Here is a 21,729-nt window from a genome sequence, read left to right on the forward strand (position 1 = left end):
AGTACTCTTACTGGAGTGTAGATGTTAAGGAGATCACCTATGTGATGATTGGGTCAGATCTTTGAAAACTTTTAACAGCAAGCAATAAAAACGAACAGGAAGCCAGTAGTTAGAAGCCAGAACCAGAGATATTCGTTCATGTTTTTTTAGTACCTGTTAAAAGGTGAGCTGCGGCATTCTGGATAACTTGTAAGCGACGTAGACATGATTTATCACCTTGGCACTCTGGAACCCACTCTCAAATTGGGTCGTTTTCAGAGGAAACGTGTGCTGTTGTCGTGGGAACAAACAGTAGAATCACAACTAAACTTTTCCATTTTTACTAGAAAATATTCTCATGTAAGACTTATTGCGTAATGGTTTGAAAACATCCCAGTCTTCGTTGACATTTAGACGGGAAAAATTTAGTCTTTCTGACGGGGAAGCCCTGGCTCATGCGAAGTATGACATCAGTAGAAATTAATGCGCATGCACACAACAGCTGCCGACCAGTTTAAAACCACAGAAGAAGATAATCTCAGCAATAACAACTGCAGGTTGCTGAGTCCTTCCCTTTGCTGATTCGTATGAATCTAACGACAGTTCTCCAACAAAGTGCTCGTTTTCTCTCCCATTTTGTCAGCAGGAAGTTTGTCCATGTTGTTGAGTGTCAAAGAACATACCGCCTACTAGTGGTGCGGTGGGATAATTACAGCATCTTTATGTGTTTACTGTTGCCGTGTGAACGGAGATGTTGTGCAGATGTGTTAACAATGGATCTTTGTGTAAACCGGCACTTATTTCATTATCAGAATCAGCTTTATTGCTAAGTTCGTACATACAAACAAGGAATTTGACTCCAGTACACTTTGCTCTCTGGTTTTTGTTTTTGCATTACAGAATATACATATTTACAATATACAAATATACACATATCTAATAAAAGGTACATTTGCAACATCTGTTGCTGTTGTTTTGTACTCTATTAAATGTTCATCAGAGAAACAGCCTGGAGGAAGAAACTGTCTCTGTGGCGGCTGGTTTTAGTGAACAGTGCTCTGTAGCGCCACCTGAAGGTAAAGCTCTGAACAGTTTATGTGCAGGGTGTGTGGGGTCTGCAGAGATTTTAGCAGCTCTTTTCCTGACCCTTGACCTGTATAAGTCCTGGATGGAGAGAAGGTCAGCTCTGATTATTCTCTCTGCAGTCCTGATTATTCGTTGCAGTCTGGACCTGTCCTGTTTGGTGGATGATCCAAACCACACTGAGATGGATGAAGACAGGACAGATTGAATGATGGCAGTGTAGAAGATGACCAACAGCTCCTGTGGAAGGTTGAACTTCTTGAGTTGCCTCAGGAAGTACAGTCTCTGCTGGGTTTTCTTTTGAACAGTGTCTATGTGTGAAGACCATCTCAGGTCCTCAGAGATGGTGGTTCCTAAGAACCTGAAGTGGTCCACGGCCGATACAGTGTTGTTGAGGATGGTGAGGGGGGTGTATGGGGGTGGTGTTCTCTGAAAGTCCACCACCATTTCCACAGTCAGGAGTGGGTTCAGTTCCAGGTAGTTCTGACTGCACCAGTGTACCAGCCGATCCACCTGCTGTCTGTATGCAGACTCATCACCATCCTGGATCAGTCCAATAACAGTGGTGTCATCTGCAAACTTCAGGAGTTTCATGGACGAGTCCGATGAGGTGCAGTCATTTGTGTACAGGGAGAAGAGGAGTGGAGATAGAACACACCCCTGGGGGGCACCAGTACTTATTGATCTGGATCGGGAGAAGATGCTCCCCAGTCTCACCCCCAGTCTCACCTGCTGCTGTCGGTCCATCAGGAAGCTGTTGATCCACTGACAGGTGGAGGCTGGGACGTTCACAAGCGCGTTTATCCGTTTGTCTGATTTAAAAGCACAGTAAAAAATACCACCCAGATTCCTGACAAAGACGAGGGGCCAAGATGGTCGAGAAAAATCCATTTTCCAAAGCCGATGCCTTCAGTCTTACTTTCATTTTGATTCAGGAAGTTCAGTTTCAACCAAATTTTCATGTGGTCCAGACAGTTCCGGAGTGGTCTGAGTGTTCTATGTTCTGTTCATGTTGACAGTTTGGATCATTTCAAGTTCTAAGGTTGTTTGTGGGTTTTAACATGATGGTCAGTGTTGACTTTAATCCAAACATATTATTTCTAATTTAATAGACAACAATATCATGTTTGCACAGAAACAATGAGGAATTTATGGTTATTACATACATTTCTTTTGGAGAATATTTTATTGACAAATGTCAATTCTTTACATTAAGCCACGGACAATCATTAATGTTCAAAGTCGTTAAATGTTTCGTTTATTTCAATAAGAATTTACTGTATTTTAGTCTTTAATATGTCATGTGAAGCGGTATTCCTGCTTCACTCTACTGTGGGACTAAACTTTAGTGCATTATGTTGTCAAACATTATTACACATCATCTTCAGACATTAACATGTTCATATTAACACTGGGCTCAGCTGGTTGGGCTGCAGGAGTTCATTCCATGGTGACTTTATTGGTAAACATTGTGATGATGACATTTGTTGCAATAAATCCACATTTATTAATCTCGTCTTCCTCCAGCTGTGATCTCACATATCTTTGCACTGTGGTCTGTGCAAAGTCTAGAACTAAGAAAGTGAAGCACATTGGCCCGGTTCTAAAGTCCCTACACTGGCTCCCTGTAGCTCAGAGAATAGAGTTTAAAATACTTCTGTTAGTCTATAAATCACTGAATGGCTTAGCACCAAAATACATTACAGACTTGTTGTCAGTGGATCAACCACCCAGACCTCTCAGGTCTTCTGGGTCAAATCTACTCTGCAGAACCAGAACCAAACATGGAGAAGCAGCTTTTAGTTCTTATGATCCACTAATCTGGAATAAACTCCCAGAAAACTGGAAAAGCGCTGAAAGTTGCTTCAAATCAAGTGTAAAAAGTTATTTGTTTAGAGTGGCCTTTGACTAGGCCATCTAAACATTATTAGTTAAGTTTTCAGTCCAATTTTCCTTTCATTTTCTTATCAATCATTTTATCATGAATTTTTATTTGTTTTAATATCATTTTATTTTAATTATTGATTTTTATTCTCTTTAATTGTATTTTTTAATTATTTAATTACCTTTATGCCACTGTAATGTACCTTTCCTATGTACAGTTTGAATTGTCTTGCTACTGAAATGTGCTTTTTAAATAAACTTGCTTGGCCTTGTGTCTGTGGGACTCTGTCCTGCACGATGAATATTACACTGGCATGCACAGTGTAGTAATCTGATATATCCATATGTTATTAAATATGGCACACACTGACACTGCAATGATGATACTTGCTCTGCTGCAACTGATCTGAACAGCCTTTTGCACGTGACTTTTACTGCATCGAGTCAGGTGTTTCCATTGGACTAAATGGAGGAGTTTTAGTTTCGAACACCACTATAAAATGACTGTGACGTCCATTTATTAGCATTAGCATGCTAATATCGTTAGCTCCAGTTGTATTATGTTTCATGTTGATGGGTGTACCGTAAAACTTTGTTTAGTTTGTGACTCGTTTCTGGAGCACTTTAGAGGCTAAACCTGTTAGCATTAGCATATCAGCATGGTGAGCTAGCTCAGAGCATTGTGCATTATGGTTTCTTTCAACCAAAACAAGGCATACGTTCTGCGCACTATTTTCACTGCATTACAAAATGAATGTTCAGTCTCTTTAATATTAGATTAAAAATTACATCTGGAAATTCAAACAAAAATTGAAAACAGCCAACAGGAAGAAGCTAATTTAACAGTTTAAAGTGGATTTTCTGACTGGAGAGTTGAACTTGTGTGCCTTTACTGTATCTTTTACCAGATTTCTACTGCACTGTACAGCAAACTGGAAAACAACGGCTGGAATTTCTTACAGAAAATGACAGTAATTAGCTGTGAATGTTAGCCTGTTAAAGTTAGCTTACTGTTGCTGGAAATTCAGTTGCATAGCTCCAGATACCAAACCTCTATCTTCTCTCTTCAGATTCCCAGCGAGGATGTGGCAGTGAGCATGCTCGGGGCGCTGATCGTCACCATGGCGTTACTGGGTAGCAGCCAGGCCTGCAATGGTCAGGAAAACTGTGCAGCCAACAATGAATCCAAAGACTACTGTTACTCAGCCCGCATCCGCAGCACAGTGCTACAGGGGCTGCCTTTTGGTGGCGTGCCCACCGTGCTTGCCCTTGACTTCATGTGCTTCCTGGTGAGTCGCCCCTGGCAACGCAGAAACCAGTGGTTTTTTTTTTTACTCCGAGCAGAAAATTCACAAAAGGTATCTGCAGGTGCTAGATGTGGAAAATCCAAAATTAGTGTATGCTCCTGATTCTGAACTAAGACTCAAGGACAGAAATGTTCTTGTTTCAGCAAGCAAACATTGTCTCTGCTGACACGGTTTGCCCACATTTAAATGTGGCATTATGCATAAATTAGTGGAAATCCTGCCCATATGTATTGATTTATACAGACTCATTCAATAAATTGGAATACTGTTGAAAAGTTTATTTATTTCAGTAACTTAGTTAATTAAGTGAAACACATTATGTAGATTAACTGACCAGTATCTGATGTTTTCAAGCCTTATTTCTATTAATTATGATTTTCCGCTTACAGCCTAATGAAAACATGACATTTAGGATTAGAATATTATGTTACACCAATAAAAAAAACACTTATTTAAAACAGAAATGCGGGCTTAATGAAAGGTATGTTTTATACCTGCTTAAATGTTGTTTATGGAAGTAAAATAGTCTCATTAGAATCAGACATTTTTTAGACATTAAATTTATAACGCTTAATTTTTATCTTGTGCAATTATGTTTGTGGGATTTTTTTACTTAAATTTCACCTGCAAACATTTGCAAAAAAAAAAAAATTGCACTGCAGAAATCAGAATCAGCTTTTTTGTACAAACAACTAATTTGACTCCAGTACACTTTGCTCTCAGTGAAGATTTGATAAACTGCTGATTCTGCAGGGTTTCCCGCCTCCAAAGCTTGTAGACGTCTTTAATTTTTATCAGAGCTTCTCTTCAACTGTGAGCGACGGAATCTAGAACATAAATCCAGAAAATCACATTGTGTGATTTTTAAGTAATTAATTAGCATTTTATTTCATCAGTATTTGATCCCCTACCAACCAGTAAGAATCCCGGGTCTCTCAGATCTGTTGGTTCTTCTTCAAGAAGTCCTCCTGGTCTCCACTCATTACCTGGATTAACTGCACCTGTTTGAACTCGTTATCTGTGTAAAAGACACCTGTCCACACAATCAGTCAAACACACTTATTTAGAATACAAAGAATGGGATTAATATTAGTGTTTTTATGGGTACCAGAACATGTAGGAGTTGGAGGGAATGAGATGGCGGACAGGATAGCAAAGAAGGCAACACAAAACAACATTAGCTTTATAATAAATATTAGTAGGTCAGAGGCAAGAAATATAATTAAACAGAGAATCAGGAAAGAGTTGCAAAAAAGGTGGGATGAAGAAAAGAAAGGAAGATGGTTTTACAGAATCAACAAGATAGTAGGAGAAGTAAGAACAGGAAGAAGGAGCAGAAAAGAGGAAAGATTAATTACAAGATTAAGACTAGGACATAAAGGACTTAATTCTACATTGTTCAAGATAAATAAACATAATACAGGAAAATGTGATTATTGTGGAGAGGAGGAAACAATAGAACATGTAATATTGAAGTGTCAGAAATATGAACAAGAAAGAACAATTTTAAGGAGAGAATTTGAAGGTATTAAAGAAAATTTTATTTTGAGAGATACTTTGCAAAGAAGTTTAGGTAGCAAACATATTCAAATTATAATTAGATTTTTCAAAAGCACTAAATTAATAAATAGAATTTGATTGTTGTAATAGTAAATAAGATTTAACACCATGAAGAACCACACTCCATACCAGTAGGTGGCGGTAATGCACAGCATAAAGTTATTTGACAACCTCCAATAAATAATACAAGAAGAAAAAGGAGAAGTCAAACACACTCCAACCTCTCCACCATGACCAAGACCAGAGAGCTGTGTGAGGACATCAGGGATAAAATAGTGGACCTGCACCAGGCTGGTATGGACTACAGAAAAACAGCCCAGCAGCTTGGTGAGAAGACAACAACTGTTGGAGCAATGATAAGAAAATGGAAGAAGTTCAAGATGAAGGTGAGTCTCCCTCAGTCTGGTACTCCATGAAAGATCTCATCTCGTGGGGCATCAATGATCATCAGGAAGGTGAGGGAACAGGATCAGAACTACACGGCAGGACCTAGTCAATGACCTGAAGAGAGCTGGAACCACAGTCTCAAAGAAGACCATCATTAACACACCACGCCGCCATGGATTAAAATCCTGCAGCGCCTCAAGATCCCCCTGCTCAAGCCAGTGCAGGTCCAGCCCCGTCTGAAGCTTCCAAGGACCATCTGGATGATCCAGAGGAGGAACGGGAGAAGGTCATGTGGTCTGATGAGACCAAAATAGAGCTTTTTGGTCTAAACTCCACTCTCCATGTTTAGAGGAAGAAGAAGGATGAGGACAACCCCAAGAACACCATCCCTACCGTGAAGCACGGAGGTGGAAACATCATTCTTTGGAGATGCTTCTCTGTAAATGGGACAGGACGACTGCACCGTACTGAGGGGAGGATGGATGGAGTCATGTATCAGGAGACAAAGCTGAAGTTGGTTTCCAGTTTTAGCTTCTGATTTGGGAAACGGTTAAAGGGCAGGTTTTGGAGCAGGACCAGTTCTAAGATGCAACAAAAAGCATAAACATGACATTTTTTTTACTTTTACAAAATTAAATAAAGCTTATACAAATTCCAAATTGTGTTTAAAAAATTCAGCTTTTAGTGTAGAAAAATCCAGTGCATGTTTGAAGTGTCTAAGTACTTGTAGTCTTTGAGTTGGAGCAGATTATAGATGGTCAAGGTAATAAAAAATGAGGTGGAATGGCCCTTTAAGTGTTTCCTGAATCGGAAGCCAACTTCAGCTTCGTTGTTTCCTTCTGGGTCAAAAGAAGCATCTGCAGCACCGAAATGGCAAGTCACATGATCGAATGAACGTAATTTGATTGGCTAAAAGTCGGTCGACTATTCTTGGATTTTATTTTTGGCGTTAGGATGAATTATTAGCTGCTCCACTCGATCTAGTGCCGATTGCTTTAGCTCGGGTCACCAGAAGGTCAACACGTGCAGGCGAATTTGTTTTCAGGTAAATTCTTGCAGAATTCTTGCAGGATAATTTTAAGTACAAAGAAATATACATAATAAGGGTTAGGGTAAAAATTCAGTGCTATAAATTAATTTAGAATTTAAAATGTCTTATTCTAATAGGACTATTTTACTTCCATAGCTTTTATTTTCAAAAAATAATCTGATGAACAATCCTCATGGGAACAAGGGTTCTAATTTATTGAGTATGACTGTATTTATGTAAATTACAACCAGAGCAGATTTCTCAGTAAAAACCAGAGCTGTTTGCATTACACAGATTGCTTGGTAAAATTCCCAGTACCGAAAGCTAGGAGGAAGTTTGGTGCAGATGAAGAAGGTGTGAGAGCAGAGGTGTAATATTCACGACCTTTTTTTATTTATTATTAATTACAGTACATGCTACAGTAAAATAATTTCATGATCTGATAGCTTTTTATTTCCAGGCAATGGTTTTCATCGAAAGGACGCATCAGTCCAATATTGGGTGGGAATCTTTAGGCACTTTTATGATTCGATTCAAAAGCCCTGCTTCTCAGTCACTCTTCATGACCCTTCACAGTAAAAGTTGCATTAAACTGTGGAATTAGCTTCACCTTCTCCAAGTAAGTGGGAGCTTACATGGAGTTGATGAGTTGTTTTCCTCGGCCCTGTGGGTGGAACCGTGCAACGCGGTTCGTCATGTTTTTGTGTTTAAAAAGATTTTATTTTAGTGTTACACATCCTGCAGATGGCACAGCTCTGTAGTTCTGTGCTGGATGTATTTCTTCTGCAGCCATGAATCTCTGGTGTGTCCACTATTAACTGTCTGGGTTCTGCATTACTGACTTTAGGCTTTTTTTCTTCCTCAAAATTAGGTTAAGTTAAGAGTCTTCACATGTTAATCTCTTAAAAATGTTCTGTCTCTGCATCACAATGCGTCGAAAAAGAGATTTTATTCCCACACCTAATTCCTTCCGTCTTTCAGGACATGCATCATCAGTTATTGATGCAGAAACACCTTTCTGACGGGGTTCCTGCAGTCAGATGTTGCTCCTAAATGTTGGAGGAATGCCTTGTCTGGACAGGACCTGAGCTTCTCTCATTGTTATTTATATCTGCCCATGGTTAGGGCTGAACCTCATGGAGAAGATATTACAAGAGTTAGATTCACAAACTTCACTGCTCAGAGAAGAAGCCAGATGTTAACCTTGGAGGAGGAATCAGCTTCTCTGGGCTAAGAGGCTTTTGGGATGGACCATCACATAGTGGGAACATGGGTCAGATGGATAGGTGCTCTAGATGATTTTTGGAAAAGGAGCATCCAGTCTGTTGTCAGCAACCAGTCCCTTGCAGCCAGGCTGATGGTAGGAGGTTGCATCATGGTATGGGTTTGGATAATTTCCTCTTCTGTGATGCAGCATTGATGCAGAAAAGACCAGCAGAGATTCTAGAGCAACACCTGCTGCCTTCAAGACCACATCTTCTCCAGTGATGTCCATCATTTTTCACCAAGACGATTGAAAACCAGATACCAAAGGGTTCGCTGAGGAAGAGGAGGGTACAGCCGCTGGACTTACCTGTTGGGATCCTCAATAACAGAACCGCTTTATGTGTTGGGAGAAGGAATGGGAAAATCTGCAGCTCGGTATGGAAGAATAGCTGGATACTAACAGATAAAATATAAGGTAGATAAAACAGGAAGTATGTGACCTCCTGTTTGTTGATACTGTTTTTATTGACTGGAATGTTTCAGGCCCATTTCCAGAATTATTCTGTTGTTTTAGTAAAACAAAAGGCTGTCAGTGTCACATTCTCTTCATAAAGTGTTAATACTTTTCTTCTTCTGCAGGTGCTCCTCTTCGTCTTCTCCATCCTGAGGAAGGTTGCGTGGGATTATGGCCGCCTGGCGCTGGTCACAGATGCAGACAGGTAAACATGTTCAGGAAATGATGGCTGAAATCGGATGGGATTCATTACTGGTGTCTCGTCACTGATCCCAGTGGCTGTCCTGCTAAAATGTAAAAGTTGTTGGGCTGCTGTTGCTTTAGTAGCCACACGAGGCAGCAGAGAGTTTATTGTCATTATGTAAGTGTTCAGCTGGGGTTCTTCTTCTGATTTCAGGCTCATATTTCAGACCTTTGGAGGTGTGGAGGTGTTGCTGTTGCCATGACGCCCTAAGTTTAATTAACTCTATCTAAACTGTGGTTCCAGCAGCACCTGGTGGGTTCCTGGTGCCAGCAGAACTCACATTCTGCACATTTTAACATTGGATCATCCCTGTTATTATCCTGCCAACACAATGCTACTTCAAAAAGGTTGGGATGCAGCTCAAAACTGGTTCAACTTCAGAACCTTCTCACCAGAATCCCATCAGGATTACCAGTTATTCCTGATTATACATAATACATTTGGATCTGAGTCAGAACTTTATCTGTCAGGGTTAGAAAGTGCTGATGGAAATAATGTACAGAATGGCTGCAAAGATTTGTAAGCGTTTGATTATGAAAAATGTTGCTGAGAAATTTCATGCGTCAAGGCGTCGTTTAAAAAAATCCAAACATTGCTGAGTGAATACCTCAGTCTCAGTGGTAAGCGATGAATCACAAGCACTTCATTAAGTTGCCTGCGGTGTGACCCGCCACATCCCATGATTCATTGCTGGTCAAATCAGCACTGGCGGAGGAGAGCAGCAGAAGCTGTGAGTAAAGTATCATAAATGACATTTTCTGACGTTTTTAGTCGCGAATGTAGCTGTTTAACGCTGAAATAACTGCTTGGATTATTAAGATATTGATAAGTGGGAAAGTTCTCCGATGATCCCGCTGCGTCAGCCGTCAGCTGACCGGGCGGTCGCTGCCCTCGCACCCGGAGAGAACGCCTGACTCCCGGCACATCGTTCCAAACTCCCGTTGGCTTTTCTCACTGAGTGGAAGTAAAACACGGATAAAACTCAGTCAGATGATGTGTAAGGGGTAATGCTTGGTTTGTTTCAGTGTTTCATTTGTTACTGAGTCATTTGATTTGGCTAAGATTAGTTTGAAGTCTGACTGCAGAACATGTTGATGTTCTCTCCTTTCTACGTTCATTCAAAATCTTGGGAAACATGAAGCGTCGTTAGTAGCTTGAATGTCCAAAGATTTAGTTTTCAAATGCATTTGGATCTTTATTTAACCCTTTTAGCATTTGAAAATAAAAGGCTTGTGTTAAAAATAAAGTCAGTTAAATTTCCAATCCATATTTAATGGGTTTTCTATGTAATAAATGAGATGTTCAGGAGTGTATCTTAGACTGACTGAAGTCAGTTTCAGTCACAGAAAGAGATGGAGATCATAAAAATAATCTTGACTAGTCGACTAATAGAAAAATAATCGGTAGATTAGTTGGCTATTAAAATAATCATTGGTGTCAGCCCTGAAGTTCAGCATCCAGACTGCAGGAAGAGGTGTTGGATCCAGCGGTTCTGCTTCTGGAGAACAAACCTGACAGCTCTACTGTTTCTGGTGATAAACTCTGAAGATGTTTGAATGGCTGTGGTTGGCTCCATGAGAGCATCAGTAAACACCCAGGATGTGATGTGGCCCAGTTATTGTGTGTTTGGTTCATTACATCATGACAACAGCAGGTGGCGCTGTGGCAGATTTCCAGAATTCAATGTCTATTTTTATTTCAGGAAAATGAAAGCTGCAGCAGGAGTAAGTTTTGTTCCCAGAGTCGGACAGAGGCAGGAAGAACCGGAAACGGAGGAAAATAAAATGCAAAGTCTGTTCTACAGTCAGAATCTGCAGCCGGTCTTTATGATCCAGCACATGGCTTCATTATCAGATGTTCCTTATCGAAAACACTGCTGGACTTTGTAAGAAGGATGTTTGGTGCTGATCTCAGGGAGGGTTTCATGTGTCCCGGTCTCATCTCAGAAGATCTAGTGATTTGATGGAACACCTAACGTCTGAAGCTGCTGTTAGACAGGAGAACATCTCTGAGGAATGTTTGGTGGAACCTCCAGCTGTAGGAGCTGTTTGATGACCAGAGAACGTCTCAGGGGAACCGAGAGATTTTTGTATCTTTTAATGTTGTCTTCTTCTCCTGCTTTCTGGACTGTAACAGTAACTGTTCCTTATGTTTTGTTTTCCTTCTGTTTTCCTTTCTGAAGACTAAAGAAGCGTTTCAGCGACCTGGAGGAGCGGGAATAGTATGTTGCTGCCTCCTCGCTGTTTGGTTTGTCCATTAACACCCTCCTCTTCTTCTGCTCCTGCTGCTGCTTCCATTAACAGGGTGGTTTGTTCTGATTGGTGCATTACCTAAACATCTTGCTCCTTTTCTTCCTTTCAGTGTGTTTGTCACTACCGATGTCCTGCAGACTACTCACTAAGAGTAATTTGAGTCATTTTTGGCCCTGCTAACCCTCCGTACTCCATCCCTGTGAGTGTGTTTGCAGTAACGGATGTGTGTGTGACTCATAACGCCTAACACTGCGCTCCTCTCTCCATGTTTAACTCAGCCGCAGACGTGACACAGATAACTATGAGCCAGTGAAAAGGTAACGGTTGCCTGCTGCTGTTTGTAGCTCCGTGTGTGGTGACCCTGTGATGTGATGTTAGTCAGTAGGTTAAACCTCACCAGGCCTCTGGCTGCAGAGATCTCACCACATCAGGTTCAGGATGCAGGTGGATCAAACTCAGCTCACCTGGAAGTGTCTTTTCCAGTTTTCCATTAGTGCCAAGCTAAAGGGATGTCCACCGGATCGGGTGCTGAACCAAATCAACAAATGCTCATCACTAGGGGGTGCTATAAAGTGAAAGGTTTATATTGCAAGAAGGACTGAAAAGATTTTCTCAAGATTTGACCCATATATGCAGATAGTGTCTGAATAGGATAGTTAGTAACAGGTCCGGCAGGGAAACCCAGACATCCCACCCCTTAGCGTCACTGCCTGCCAGGGTCAAAAGGGATGATAGTGCCACCAGCAGGTTCTGGGCTTTCCCACGGATCTTCTCCCAGTGTCCAGGAAACCTCTGAAAGGAGGCTCCCAGGAGGAGTCCTGATCAGATGCCCGAACCACCTTGCGGCTCCTCTCCAAACACCCCTGGAGGTCAAAGGCTGAGTCCTACAGAGAAGCTAATTTCTTCTGCTTGTTTCAGAGTTCTCGTTCTTTTGGTCTTGATCCATATCTCATGACCATAGGTGGGGGTTGGATCGTTGACAGACAAGTAAGTCGAGAGCTTTGCTTCTTGCCTCAGCTTTTTCTTCAACACACCAACTGGAACAATGCCTGCATTACTGCGAACACCACCTCAACCCTTCTATCCATCTCCTGCGTCATCCTGTCATCCTTCATGAACGACACACCAAGACATTTAAACTACTCCACTTGAGGGAAACGGTGAACCCAGAGGGACCACCTCACCTCAGGTTTAGAGGAGCTAAATCTCATTCTGGTCGCTTCACACTCAGGTTGCAGAACCTGCCAAAGGTCATGCAGGATTCAATTCAATTCAGTTTATTTCTATAGCACCAATTCACAACACATGTCGTCTCAAGGTTCTTCACAACAGTCAGGTTCATTCATTCCTATTAATCGTAACCATTGAACAGTTCAGTCAGATTCAGTTATTTATTCAAATTGGATAAAAAGTTTTTCTATCTAAGGAAACCCAGCAGATTGCATCCAGTCAGTGACTTGCAGCATTCACTCCTCCTGGATGAGCATGTAGAGACAGTGGACAGTCACTGGTGTTGACTTTGCAGCAATCCCTCATACTGAGCATGCATGTAGCGACAGTGGAGAGGAAAAACTCCCTTTTAACAGGAAGAAACCTCCAGCAGAACCAGAACCAGGCTCAATGTGAGCGACCATCTGCCACGACCCACTGGGGGTTTGAGAGAACAGAGCAGAGACACAAAGAGAACAAAGAAGCACTGATCCAGGAGTACTTTCTATGGGAAGGAAAAGTAAATGTTAATGGATGTAGCTCCTTTAGTTGTTTCATCTAGAAAGAAAGAACAGATAAACTCTGATCCAGTTTTCAAGGTTAGAGTCTGAAAGAGAGAACATAGAGTTAGTTACAGTAGAAGCTCAGTCAGTAGCCATGTCTAGGAGAGAGAAAGGGTTAAACACTGAAAGACAGGGCTATGTGGATCATCTGTAGAAGGTGAGCATTAAGTTGTTGCCAGCAGAAGCTTGGACGATGCCCCTCTCCAGAAAGGTGTCACAGGTAGACACAGAGTCAGGCCAGGTGTAGCTTCTAGGAAGAGAAAAGAGAGAACAAAGTTAAAAGCTGAAATAACAGCAAATAATGCAAAATTGGAGAGTAGTATGAGAATGTAGCAAAGAGGGTGAAAGTGGTCATTATGTCCTCCAGCAGCCTAAGCCTATAGCAGCATAACTACAGAGATAGCTCAGGATAAACTAAGCCACTCTAACTATAAGCTTTATCAAAAAGGAAAGTTTTAAGCCTAGCCTTAAAAGTAGACAGTTTGTCCGTCTAGAGACAACTGATGGTCATTTTTATACTAAAAACCACAACGTCATCAGATTATATTTTTACTACCACTGTCATGTCCTTTCATTCATACACATGTAGTAATGTTACATAAACTGATGCTGCGGGCTCGCTGCACTAAGAACACTGTTTGCTATCTGGGAAGTTTTTCTCAATTTCTCTGTACTGGTCCTTCTCAAAATATTAGCATATTGTGATAAAGTTCATTATTTTCCATAATGTCATGATGAAAATTTAACATTCATATATTTTAGATTCATTGCACACTAACTGAAATATTTCAGGTCTTTTATTGTCTTAATACGGATGATTTTGGCATACAGCTCATGAAAACCCAAAATTCCTATCTCACAAAATTAGCATATCATTAAAAGGGTCTCTAAACGAGCTATGAACCTAATCATCTGAATCAACGAGTTAACTCTAAACACCTGCAAAAGATTCCTGAGGCCTTTAAAACTCCCAGCCTGGTTCATCACTCAAAACCCCAATCATGGGTAAGACTGCCGACCTGACTGCTGTCCAGAAGGCCACTATTGACACCCTCAAGCAAGAGGGTAAGACACAGAAAGAAATTTCTGAATGAATAGGCTGTTCCCAGAGTGCTGTATCAAGGCACCTCAGTGGGAAGTCTGTGGGAAGGAAAAAGTGTGGCAGAAAACGCTGCACAACGAGAAGAGGTGACCGGACCCTGAGGAAGATTGTGGAGAAGGGCCGATTCCAGACCTTGGGGGACCTGCGGAAGCAGTGGACTGAGTCTGGAGTAGAAACATCCAGAGCCACCGTGCACAGGCGTGTGCAGGAAATGGGCTACAGGTGCCGCATTCCCCAGGTCAAGCCACTTTTGAACCAGAAACAGCGGCAGAAGCCCCTGACCTGGGCTACAGAGAAGCAGCACTGGACTGTTGCTCAGTGGTCCAAAGTACTTTTTTCGGATGAAAGCAAATTCTGCATGTCATTCGGAAATCAAGGTGCCAGAGTCTGGAGGAAGACTGGGGAGAAGGAAATGCCAAAATGCCAGAAGTCCAGTGTCAAGTACCCACAGTCAGTGATGGTCTGGGGTGCCGTGTCAGCTGCTGGTGTTGGTCCACTGTGTTTTATCAAGGGCAGGGTCAATGCAGCTAGCTATCAGGAGATTTTGGAGCACTTCATGCTTCCATCTGCTGAAAAGCTTTATGGAGATGAAGATTTCATTTTTCAGCACGACCTGGCACCTGCTCACAGTGCCAAAACCACTGGTAAATGGTTTACTGACTATGGTATCACTGTGCTCAATTGGCCTGCCAACTCTCCTGACCTGAACCCCATAGAGAATCTGTGGGATATTGTGAAGAGAACGTTGAGAGACTCAAGACCCAACACTCTGGATGAGCTAAAGGCCGCTATCGAAGCATCCTGGGCCTCCATAAGACCTCAGCAGTGCCACAAGCTGATTGCCTCCATGCCACGCCGCATTGAAGCAGTCATTTCTGTAAAAGGATTCCCGACCAAGTATTGAGTGCATAACTGTACATGATTATTTGAAGGTTGACGTTTTTTGTATTAAAAACACTTTTCTTTTATTGGTCGGATGAAATATGCTAATTTTGTGAGATAGGAATTTTGGGTTTTCATGAGCTGTATGCCAAAATCATCCGTATTAAGACAATAAAAGACCTGAAATATTTCAGTTAGTGTGCAATGAATCTAAAATATATTAATGTTAAATTTTCATCATGACATTATGGAAAATAATGAACTTTATCACAATATGCTAATATTTTGAGAAGGACCTGTATTTCTGGTGAATTTAAAAAAATTCACTCAACATTTTCATGACCTCCGTCTTTAATGGGCTTGAAATTTGAATCCACATCTTTACCATGAAAATCAGGCACCACTGAAAAAGCTCAGTGAAAATATCGGTCTTTAGTGGGTCTTGTTCTGTGGTTCATCTGCTGGTTCTGTTCCACAGTCTGTACTCAACCGGGCTTGTTTTACCTCATGATCCAATGATTCTTAAGGTAGAGCTGATGATGATTGGTTTCTGTGACTCTGAAACAGTTCCTGTTTCTTTCATTTCCTGTTAGAAATCATTGTGCCAAAGCTCTCTGAAGGAACCAGCTTTCAGACTTAGAGGTCAAAGGTCAGAGCGTCTACATGCTAACTGGCTCCTTTCTGTCTGTTTGCAGCGTTGCCTCAGCGATGCACTCGGAGACTCCTGATCGCTACGAACGACTCACCTCGGTGTCCAGCTCTGTGGACTTTGACCAGAGAGACAACGTAAGGACATCTTAATCACTCTTCCTCTTCCTCACTTCCACTCTCTCTGCTTCATCAGAGTGAGATCCATGGTGACCTCCTTGTTATTCAGAGGAAACATCCAGAAACTGTTTGACAAGGCCGTCCACGTCAGCATCCTGGTTTTGAGTTTTCTCCAGGTTCTGATCTTCTGGGATAGGTGGTTGCCAGAAAACACGAGGAGTTAGTCAGATTATACTTATTGTCATGTTAAAATATATAGATTAGCCTTCAATAGAGACTGGAAACATGGAAAAGAAAAAGGTTTAAGTCCCAAAAAAGACAAACTGTTAGCATAGCATAAGATATGGACTTAAAGAGGATTTAAACCCCAAATCAACTTTTTTGCAGATAAACTGTATAAATTGGGCCTTCAGCGTGCTATCTTTATGTAAACTTGTTTAATTCTGCAATATTTGTCCTAAAACCATCTTAGTGCTGCCCTCTTTGGGTTGAACGGTGGCTACTTTCCTATTGGTTCAAACGGTCCAGCTTGGTCCACGTCTACGTCACAGCGCCACGTTCAGGTATAAAACCAGCTCACTCAGACACGTCCCCGTAGCGAGTCAGGACTTGGACCTGCTAGCATTGATCGTAGCGTTTCATGCTTGATACCTTCGATCAGATGCTTTACTGGAGACAATATAAATCTACATGTAAATGTAAACTGCCTGAAAGTTGGTTACAGCTTTGAACGTTAGCTCATGTTAGCTATGATGCTGCTAACATCAGCCACTCAGAAACTGGACCCGTTCTGTCCTCCACTGCCTCGGCAGCACCGGCTTCTGACATCACTGAGTCAGCGGCTCCACCTGATGAGGTTCAGGCCCGCTGGGTTTCATAAAGCCTCCCTTAACCTCCAGTGACGAGGGGGGTGAAAAATCCTCCACCTCTAAAGATCCATCTGTGGGGAAACTACCAGCGTCGCTCTCCATGGTTCAACATGTCAAATTAAGCTAGCAGCTATTTTCACCCGTCCTCCTGACCGCACCCCCGCTTAACCCCCTCCACTCATCCTGACACCTGGCCACGCCCTTCTGTTTCTTGGCACCGCCCACTTCGGTGGCATGTTTTTATTTGTCTGGGGGCGGAGTTATGCTTTTACGTTGGGTTTAGTTCCACTTTAAAAGGTTCATTTAACTTCTAGTCAGTAGAAACAGAAACTAACCCTAAAGTACCTTTTTAACAGTACAAGTTACAAACTGTAACTTTAAAAGGAAAGGATGTTTTTTGTGACTTTTTAAAAACTCATTCCTCTTGAAGTTTTAAAAGTAGGTTCTCAGTGATTTTCCACAGACGGTCGGTGGCTTTATGTGAAGCAGACTTTGGACCAGGACAGCCTGGGATTACAGTTGAGCTCAGCAGGTTTTTAGTTCTGTTACATTTAATCCAGTTTAACCACGACTGGATCAGCTCCCCAAGGTGTGACTTCATGTTTTAGGCTGATCACAATAAATCTGCTCCTCATCCTGTCATCATCTCACCGTGTCTCACCTTTGTTTGGACCAGAGTTCTGAACAGGTGTGTATATCTCTTCCAGGGGTTCTGTTCCTGGCTCACAGCCATTTTCAGAATAAAGTAAGTTTGAACATTTGAGCTTCTTTTTGCTTTGAAAACACCTGATGTTCCTGTTTTGAGAGTGATCGTGTTAAAGTCACCTTCATCAGTGATCTATACCTTCAACAGGGATGAGGAGATCCGTGAGAAGTGTGGCGAGGACGCCGTGCACTACTTGTCCTTCCAGCGCCACATCATCGGACTGCTGGTTGTTGTTGGCGTCCTCTCCGTCGGCATCGTCCTGCCAGTGAACTTCTCTGGGGACCTGCTGGGTAAGAACTGCAGCTGAGGCTTAGATGCTGAAACCTGCTGACTCTGGTCTGGAGGATTCCTTTCACGATCCTCTTGATTTATTTCTGGTTGGTTTTAGTCAGAATTATCAGTGCAGACGCTTTCCTAAGCCAGGGAGCTCCTGGACCTCCTTCCAAAGAAGGTAAAGGTGGTGGCGGCAGAGCTGTAGGTGCTCTGTACCAGTGTAGACGTGGTCTGGTGGTAGATGGTGGTTTTAGCTGGACATGGACTTAGTCCCATCAGGTCTATAGATGCAGTTCTGAGTTGTGACTCCATGTAGTAGAGCTGTGATCTGAGCCCGGAACCTAACGTAGAAACCAGGTTCTGGTAAAAAAACGTATTTCTGTTTTACAGAACCTCCAGGAAACCCTATCAAATGTTGTTTTTATTTAGTGGTTAGTTTGTGTGTTTCTGTCTGTAACAATGTGAAAAGTGGGAATCTTGAAACTCTGAATGTTAAACATGACTTGTTGAGTGTTTCTACATCATGACCTGTCTTTTGTTCCAGAGAACAACGCCTACAGCTTCGGACGCACCACCATCGCCAACCTAAAGTCAGGGTGAGTTGAAGAGGATTGGAGGAAGCTCAGCCTGAAGGATTAGCCTGTTTCAGCAGAAGAATCTCCACACAGGAGTTGTTTTAAATGTTTGCATTAAGGAGTTTAACCAAATACCATAATGAAAGTTCAATGTTTTATAAAATCTTCCAGATGTTTTTTTTTTAGAAATGCATTTGCCTTTTATTAGGCTGAAAACACAGTGTCAGCTCAGATTAGCTGTAACCATTAGCCTAGCTTAGCATAAAGGCAGGAATTTGGGAGGAAACTATTCAGCATGAAGACTATAACCAGAGGAACAATAGTTTGTGTATTTTACCATAAAGGAAACTGATAAGACAGCAGAATAAGAAGAAAACAAAATGTAATGTAGGAAACCCAGCGAGATATTAGCCTAGCACCGTCTGAAGCATTATCTGTTGATTTGGAGCAGAATTGATTGTTTTTCAGGACCAATCTCTTGTGGCTCCATACTACATTTGCCTTCATGTATCTGCTGCTGACAGTCTACAGCATGAGAAGACACACATCTAAGATGCACTACAAGGAGGACGATCTGGTAGGAGAACAGGACCCCAGCGCTGCAAACCAGAATCTGATCCACTTGGTTTCTGTGAAGCATTTAAACCTTAAGAGTTGCAGAAGATTGCATGTTTTTTACTGGGTGTAAACTGGTGAGTGCAGTAACCCCCAGTGCTGTGTCTTGCAGGTGAAACGCACTTTATTCATTAATGGCATCTCTAAGTATGCTGAGGAGAGTCAGATCAAGCAGCACTTTGAGTAAGTTCCTCTATTATTAATAAGACGGCAGATGAGTTCAGAGCAGCTGGTTGTGTTAACACTGTTCTCCAACCATGTTGGTCTGCAGGCAGGCATACGAGAACTGTGTGGTTCTGGAGGCTCGGATTTGTTACAATGTGGCCAAGCTGATGGCACTGAGCGCTGAGAGGTGAGTCCTGATTCTTTGACTTCCATGGACTTTAATAAGCTGAGCAGACATTTTCACGGTCTAATTGCAGGAAGAAGACGGAGCGCAGTAAGAAGTTCTTCACTGATCTGATGGCTAAGGAACACGTTCCAACCATGATTAACCCTAAACCCTGCGGACACCTCTGCTGCTGCGCCATCGCTGGCTGCGAGGAGGTGATATCTAAAGTCTCACATTGGTCTGCATGTGAGAGTATCTGCTGGGTTCAGGACTGTTTGCACGTTTCTTTCCAACAGGAAGAGGCTGTGAGCTACTACACCAAGACTGAGGCTAAGCTAAAAGAGGAGTACAGAAAGGAAAAAGAAAAGGTCCACACCAAACCTCTGGGCATGGCCTTCGTCACCTTCCAAAACGAGGCCATGACTGCCATGTAAGCATTCATCAGAATGTTCAAATATTAGATTAATAATAATTTGTGTGACAAGGATGATAATTTCATCGGTTAAATAATTTTTCTTCCACACAGTCTTTCAATTTTCTCAACTTTCTTCTTACCCTTGGCCTTTCATACGTCTGACTCCGGCCCCGCCGTATTCTGTCTTGCGTTGACTCTGCCCCTCTGATTTGGACCTCTATTTGACTTTTGCCCTTTGATTTCCACACTTCTGTGACCCCACCACTGACATTTCATGCCTGTCTTTGACTCTGCCACTTTCCTCTGTAGTATCCTGAAGGACTTTAACGCCTGTCAGGTTCAGGGTTGTTATTGTCGCCAGGAGCCTCGTTCCTCTCAGTTCAGCGACGTCCTCCACGTTCACAGCTGGAGCGTAACGTATGCTCCTGACCCGCAGAATGTCCGCTGGTACGTGTACTGGCCCGGCCCACCTCAGAAATAAACCTGTGCAGCCAGCTAACATGTTGTGGTTACTTCCTGCAGGGAGCACCTATCGCTGGGCGGGATCTCCTGGTGGATCCGCTGCTTCATCATCAACTGCATCCTCTTCATCTTACTCTTCTTCCTCACTACGCCGGCCATCATCATCTCCACCATGGACAAGTTCAACGTCACCAAGCCAGTGGAGTATCTGAACGTAAGGAGAATCCTCCTGCTTTTTTGTCTCTATAAGCAGCTCCTCAGTCCGGCTTCATGCTGCTGATCCTCTTGTTCTGACTCTTTCTTTGTGTTCTGGACAGAACCCTATAATCACTCAGTTCTTCCCCACCCTGCTGCTCTGGGCGTTCTCTGCTCTGCTGCCTACCATCGTCTATTATTCTGCCTTCTTCGAAGCTCACTGGACCAGGTATCGCTGCTTTCTCTCACCCTTTTCCTCAGATGTCTAACATAAGCACAGGTTAGAGAGGGTTGGCAAACTGGAGCTGTTGGGTGAGGCTTGTCTCAGTGTTCTGGTAATATGACTGCAGCTAATTGCTCAGTCTAATAAGAACGGATTGAAAAGTCACTAAGTTTACCTGAAATCCACAACAGGTGTTGGGAATCTTGACTGGCTCATCTGTCTGTTCCTGCAGGTCTGGAGAAAACAGGACGACGATGCACAAATGTTACACCTTCTTGATCTTTATGGTTCTGCTGCTGCCGTCTCTTGGACTCAGCAGGTGGGAAAGTGGATTTATAGTGGACACCACATCAGCTGTTTGACTCCATCACTGAGTCCTTTCTGTCTATGCTTACAGTCTGGATGTTTTCTTTCGCTGGCTGTTCGATAAGAAGTTCCTGGCTGATGCTAAAATCCGATTTGAGTAAGTCATTTGGTTTTTCCCTGCTGTGTGGTAAAGAACAGATAAGCAGAGTCTAGACGAGTATTTCTAGAGTGAGGTTTCTACCATTGGTGGATTTAGGCTATATTCAGGGATGCTTTAGTAGCAACCTTAAAAAATGATCTTAACTATTTTAAAAGAGATCCTAGATTTATCACATATATTTTTAGAGATTGGATAAATAGTACCAGGTCCGAATAAACCTGTAAAATGTGCCTGTATTAGTTAGACCCCCTTGTGTTGAGTCTCAGATCTATTATGCACCTTTGACCTTTGACAGAGTGAAGCAAGGACTTGTCAGGTAAACCAAGTCATCTTTATTAAAACAACACAAGCAGCAAGGCTTCTTCAATACATGCTCAATTTATTCATATTCTATATTCATAGGAAATATGTTTTCAGATTTAGTTAATTCAAGTGATGATGCATTTTCTTGATTTTAAATGAATAATTTATATAGAGTATGTAGTTAAACTTGCATGTATGACGGCTTGCATATTAGCGGTAGATGATCAGATTTACTGTTTGTTAGAATATTAGAAATGCTCAGATCCAGCAGGACTTTTTTTTTTTTTTTTTTGCGGCACTAGAGGCCTTTATTTTACATTTTTTTG

At 42.1% G+C, this 21,729-nt stretch overlaps 1 protein-coding gene across 4 annotated transcripts in view; it reads left to right on the top strand.

The window, feature by feature from the left end:
* LOC124868242 (CSC1-like protein 2) overlaps positions 1-21,729 on the top strand; it is a 47,744-nt gene that overhangs the window by 16,709 nt on the left and 9,306 nt on the right. For 2 of the 4 annotated variants that reach the window (XM_047365239.1, XM_047365237.1), the window contains exons 2-18: positions 4,017-4,235; positions 9,076-9,155; positions 11,377-11,415; positions 15,898-15,988; positions 17,547-17,584; positions 17,693-17,835; positions 18,363-18,414; positions 18,862-18,970; positions 19,121-19,191; positions 19,280-19,360; positions 19,431-19,554; positions 19,636-19,769; positions 20,064-20,201; positions 20,277-20,430; positions 20,534-20,640; positions 20,867-20,953; positions 21,032-21,097. In XM_047365239.1, coding sequence (XP_047221195.1) covers positions 4,044-4,235; positions 9,076-9,155; positions 11,377-11,415; positions 15,898-15,988; positions 17,547-17,584; positions 17,693-17,835; positions 18,363-18,414; positions 18,862-18,970; positions 19,121-19,191; positions 19,280-19,360; positions 19,431-19,554; positions 19,636-19,769; positions 20,064-20,201; positions 20,277-20,430; positions 20,534-20,640; positions 20,867-20,953; positions 21,032-21,097 — 1,706 coding nt within the window. In that variant the 5' untranslated portion in view covers positions 4,017-4,043. The remainder of the gene's footprint in view (positions 1-4,016; positions 4,236-9,075; positions 9,156-11,376; positions 11,416-15,897; positions 15,989-17,546; positions 17,585-17,692; positions 17,836-18,362; positions 18,415-18,861; positions 18,971-19,120; positions 19,192-19,279; positions 19,361-19,430; positions 19,555-19,635; positions 19,770-20,063; positions 20,202-20,276; positions 20,431-20,533; positions 20,641-20,866; positions 20,954-21,031; positions 21,098-21,729) is intronic. The other 2 variants (XM_047365241.1, XM_047365240.1) reach the window with 2 other exon arrangements.

The sequence above is a fragment of the Girardinichthys multiradiatus genome, chromosome 5 (assembly GCF_021462225.1).
Source record: "Girardinichthys multiradiatus isolate DD_20200921_A chromosome 5, DD_fGirMul_XY1, whole genome shotgun sequence".
Taxonomy (NCBI): domain Eukaryota; kingdom Metazoa; phylum Chordata; class Actinopteri; order Cyprinodontiformes; family Goodeidae; genus Girardinichthys; species Girardinichthys multiradiatus.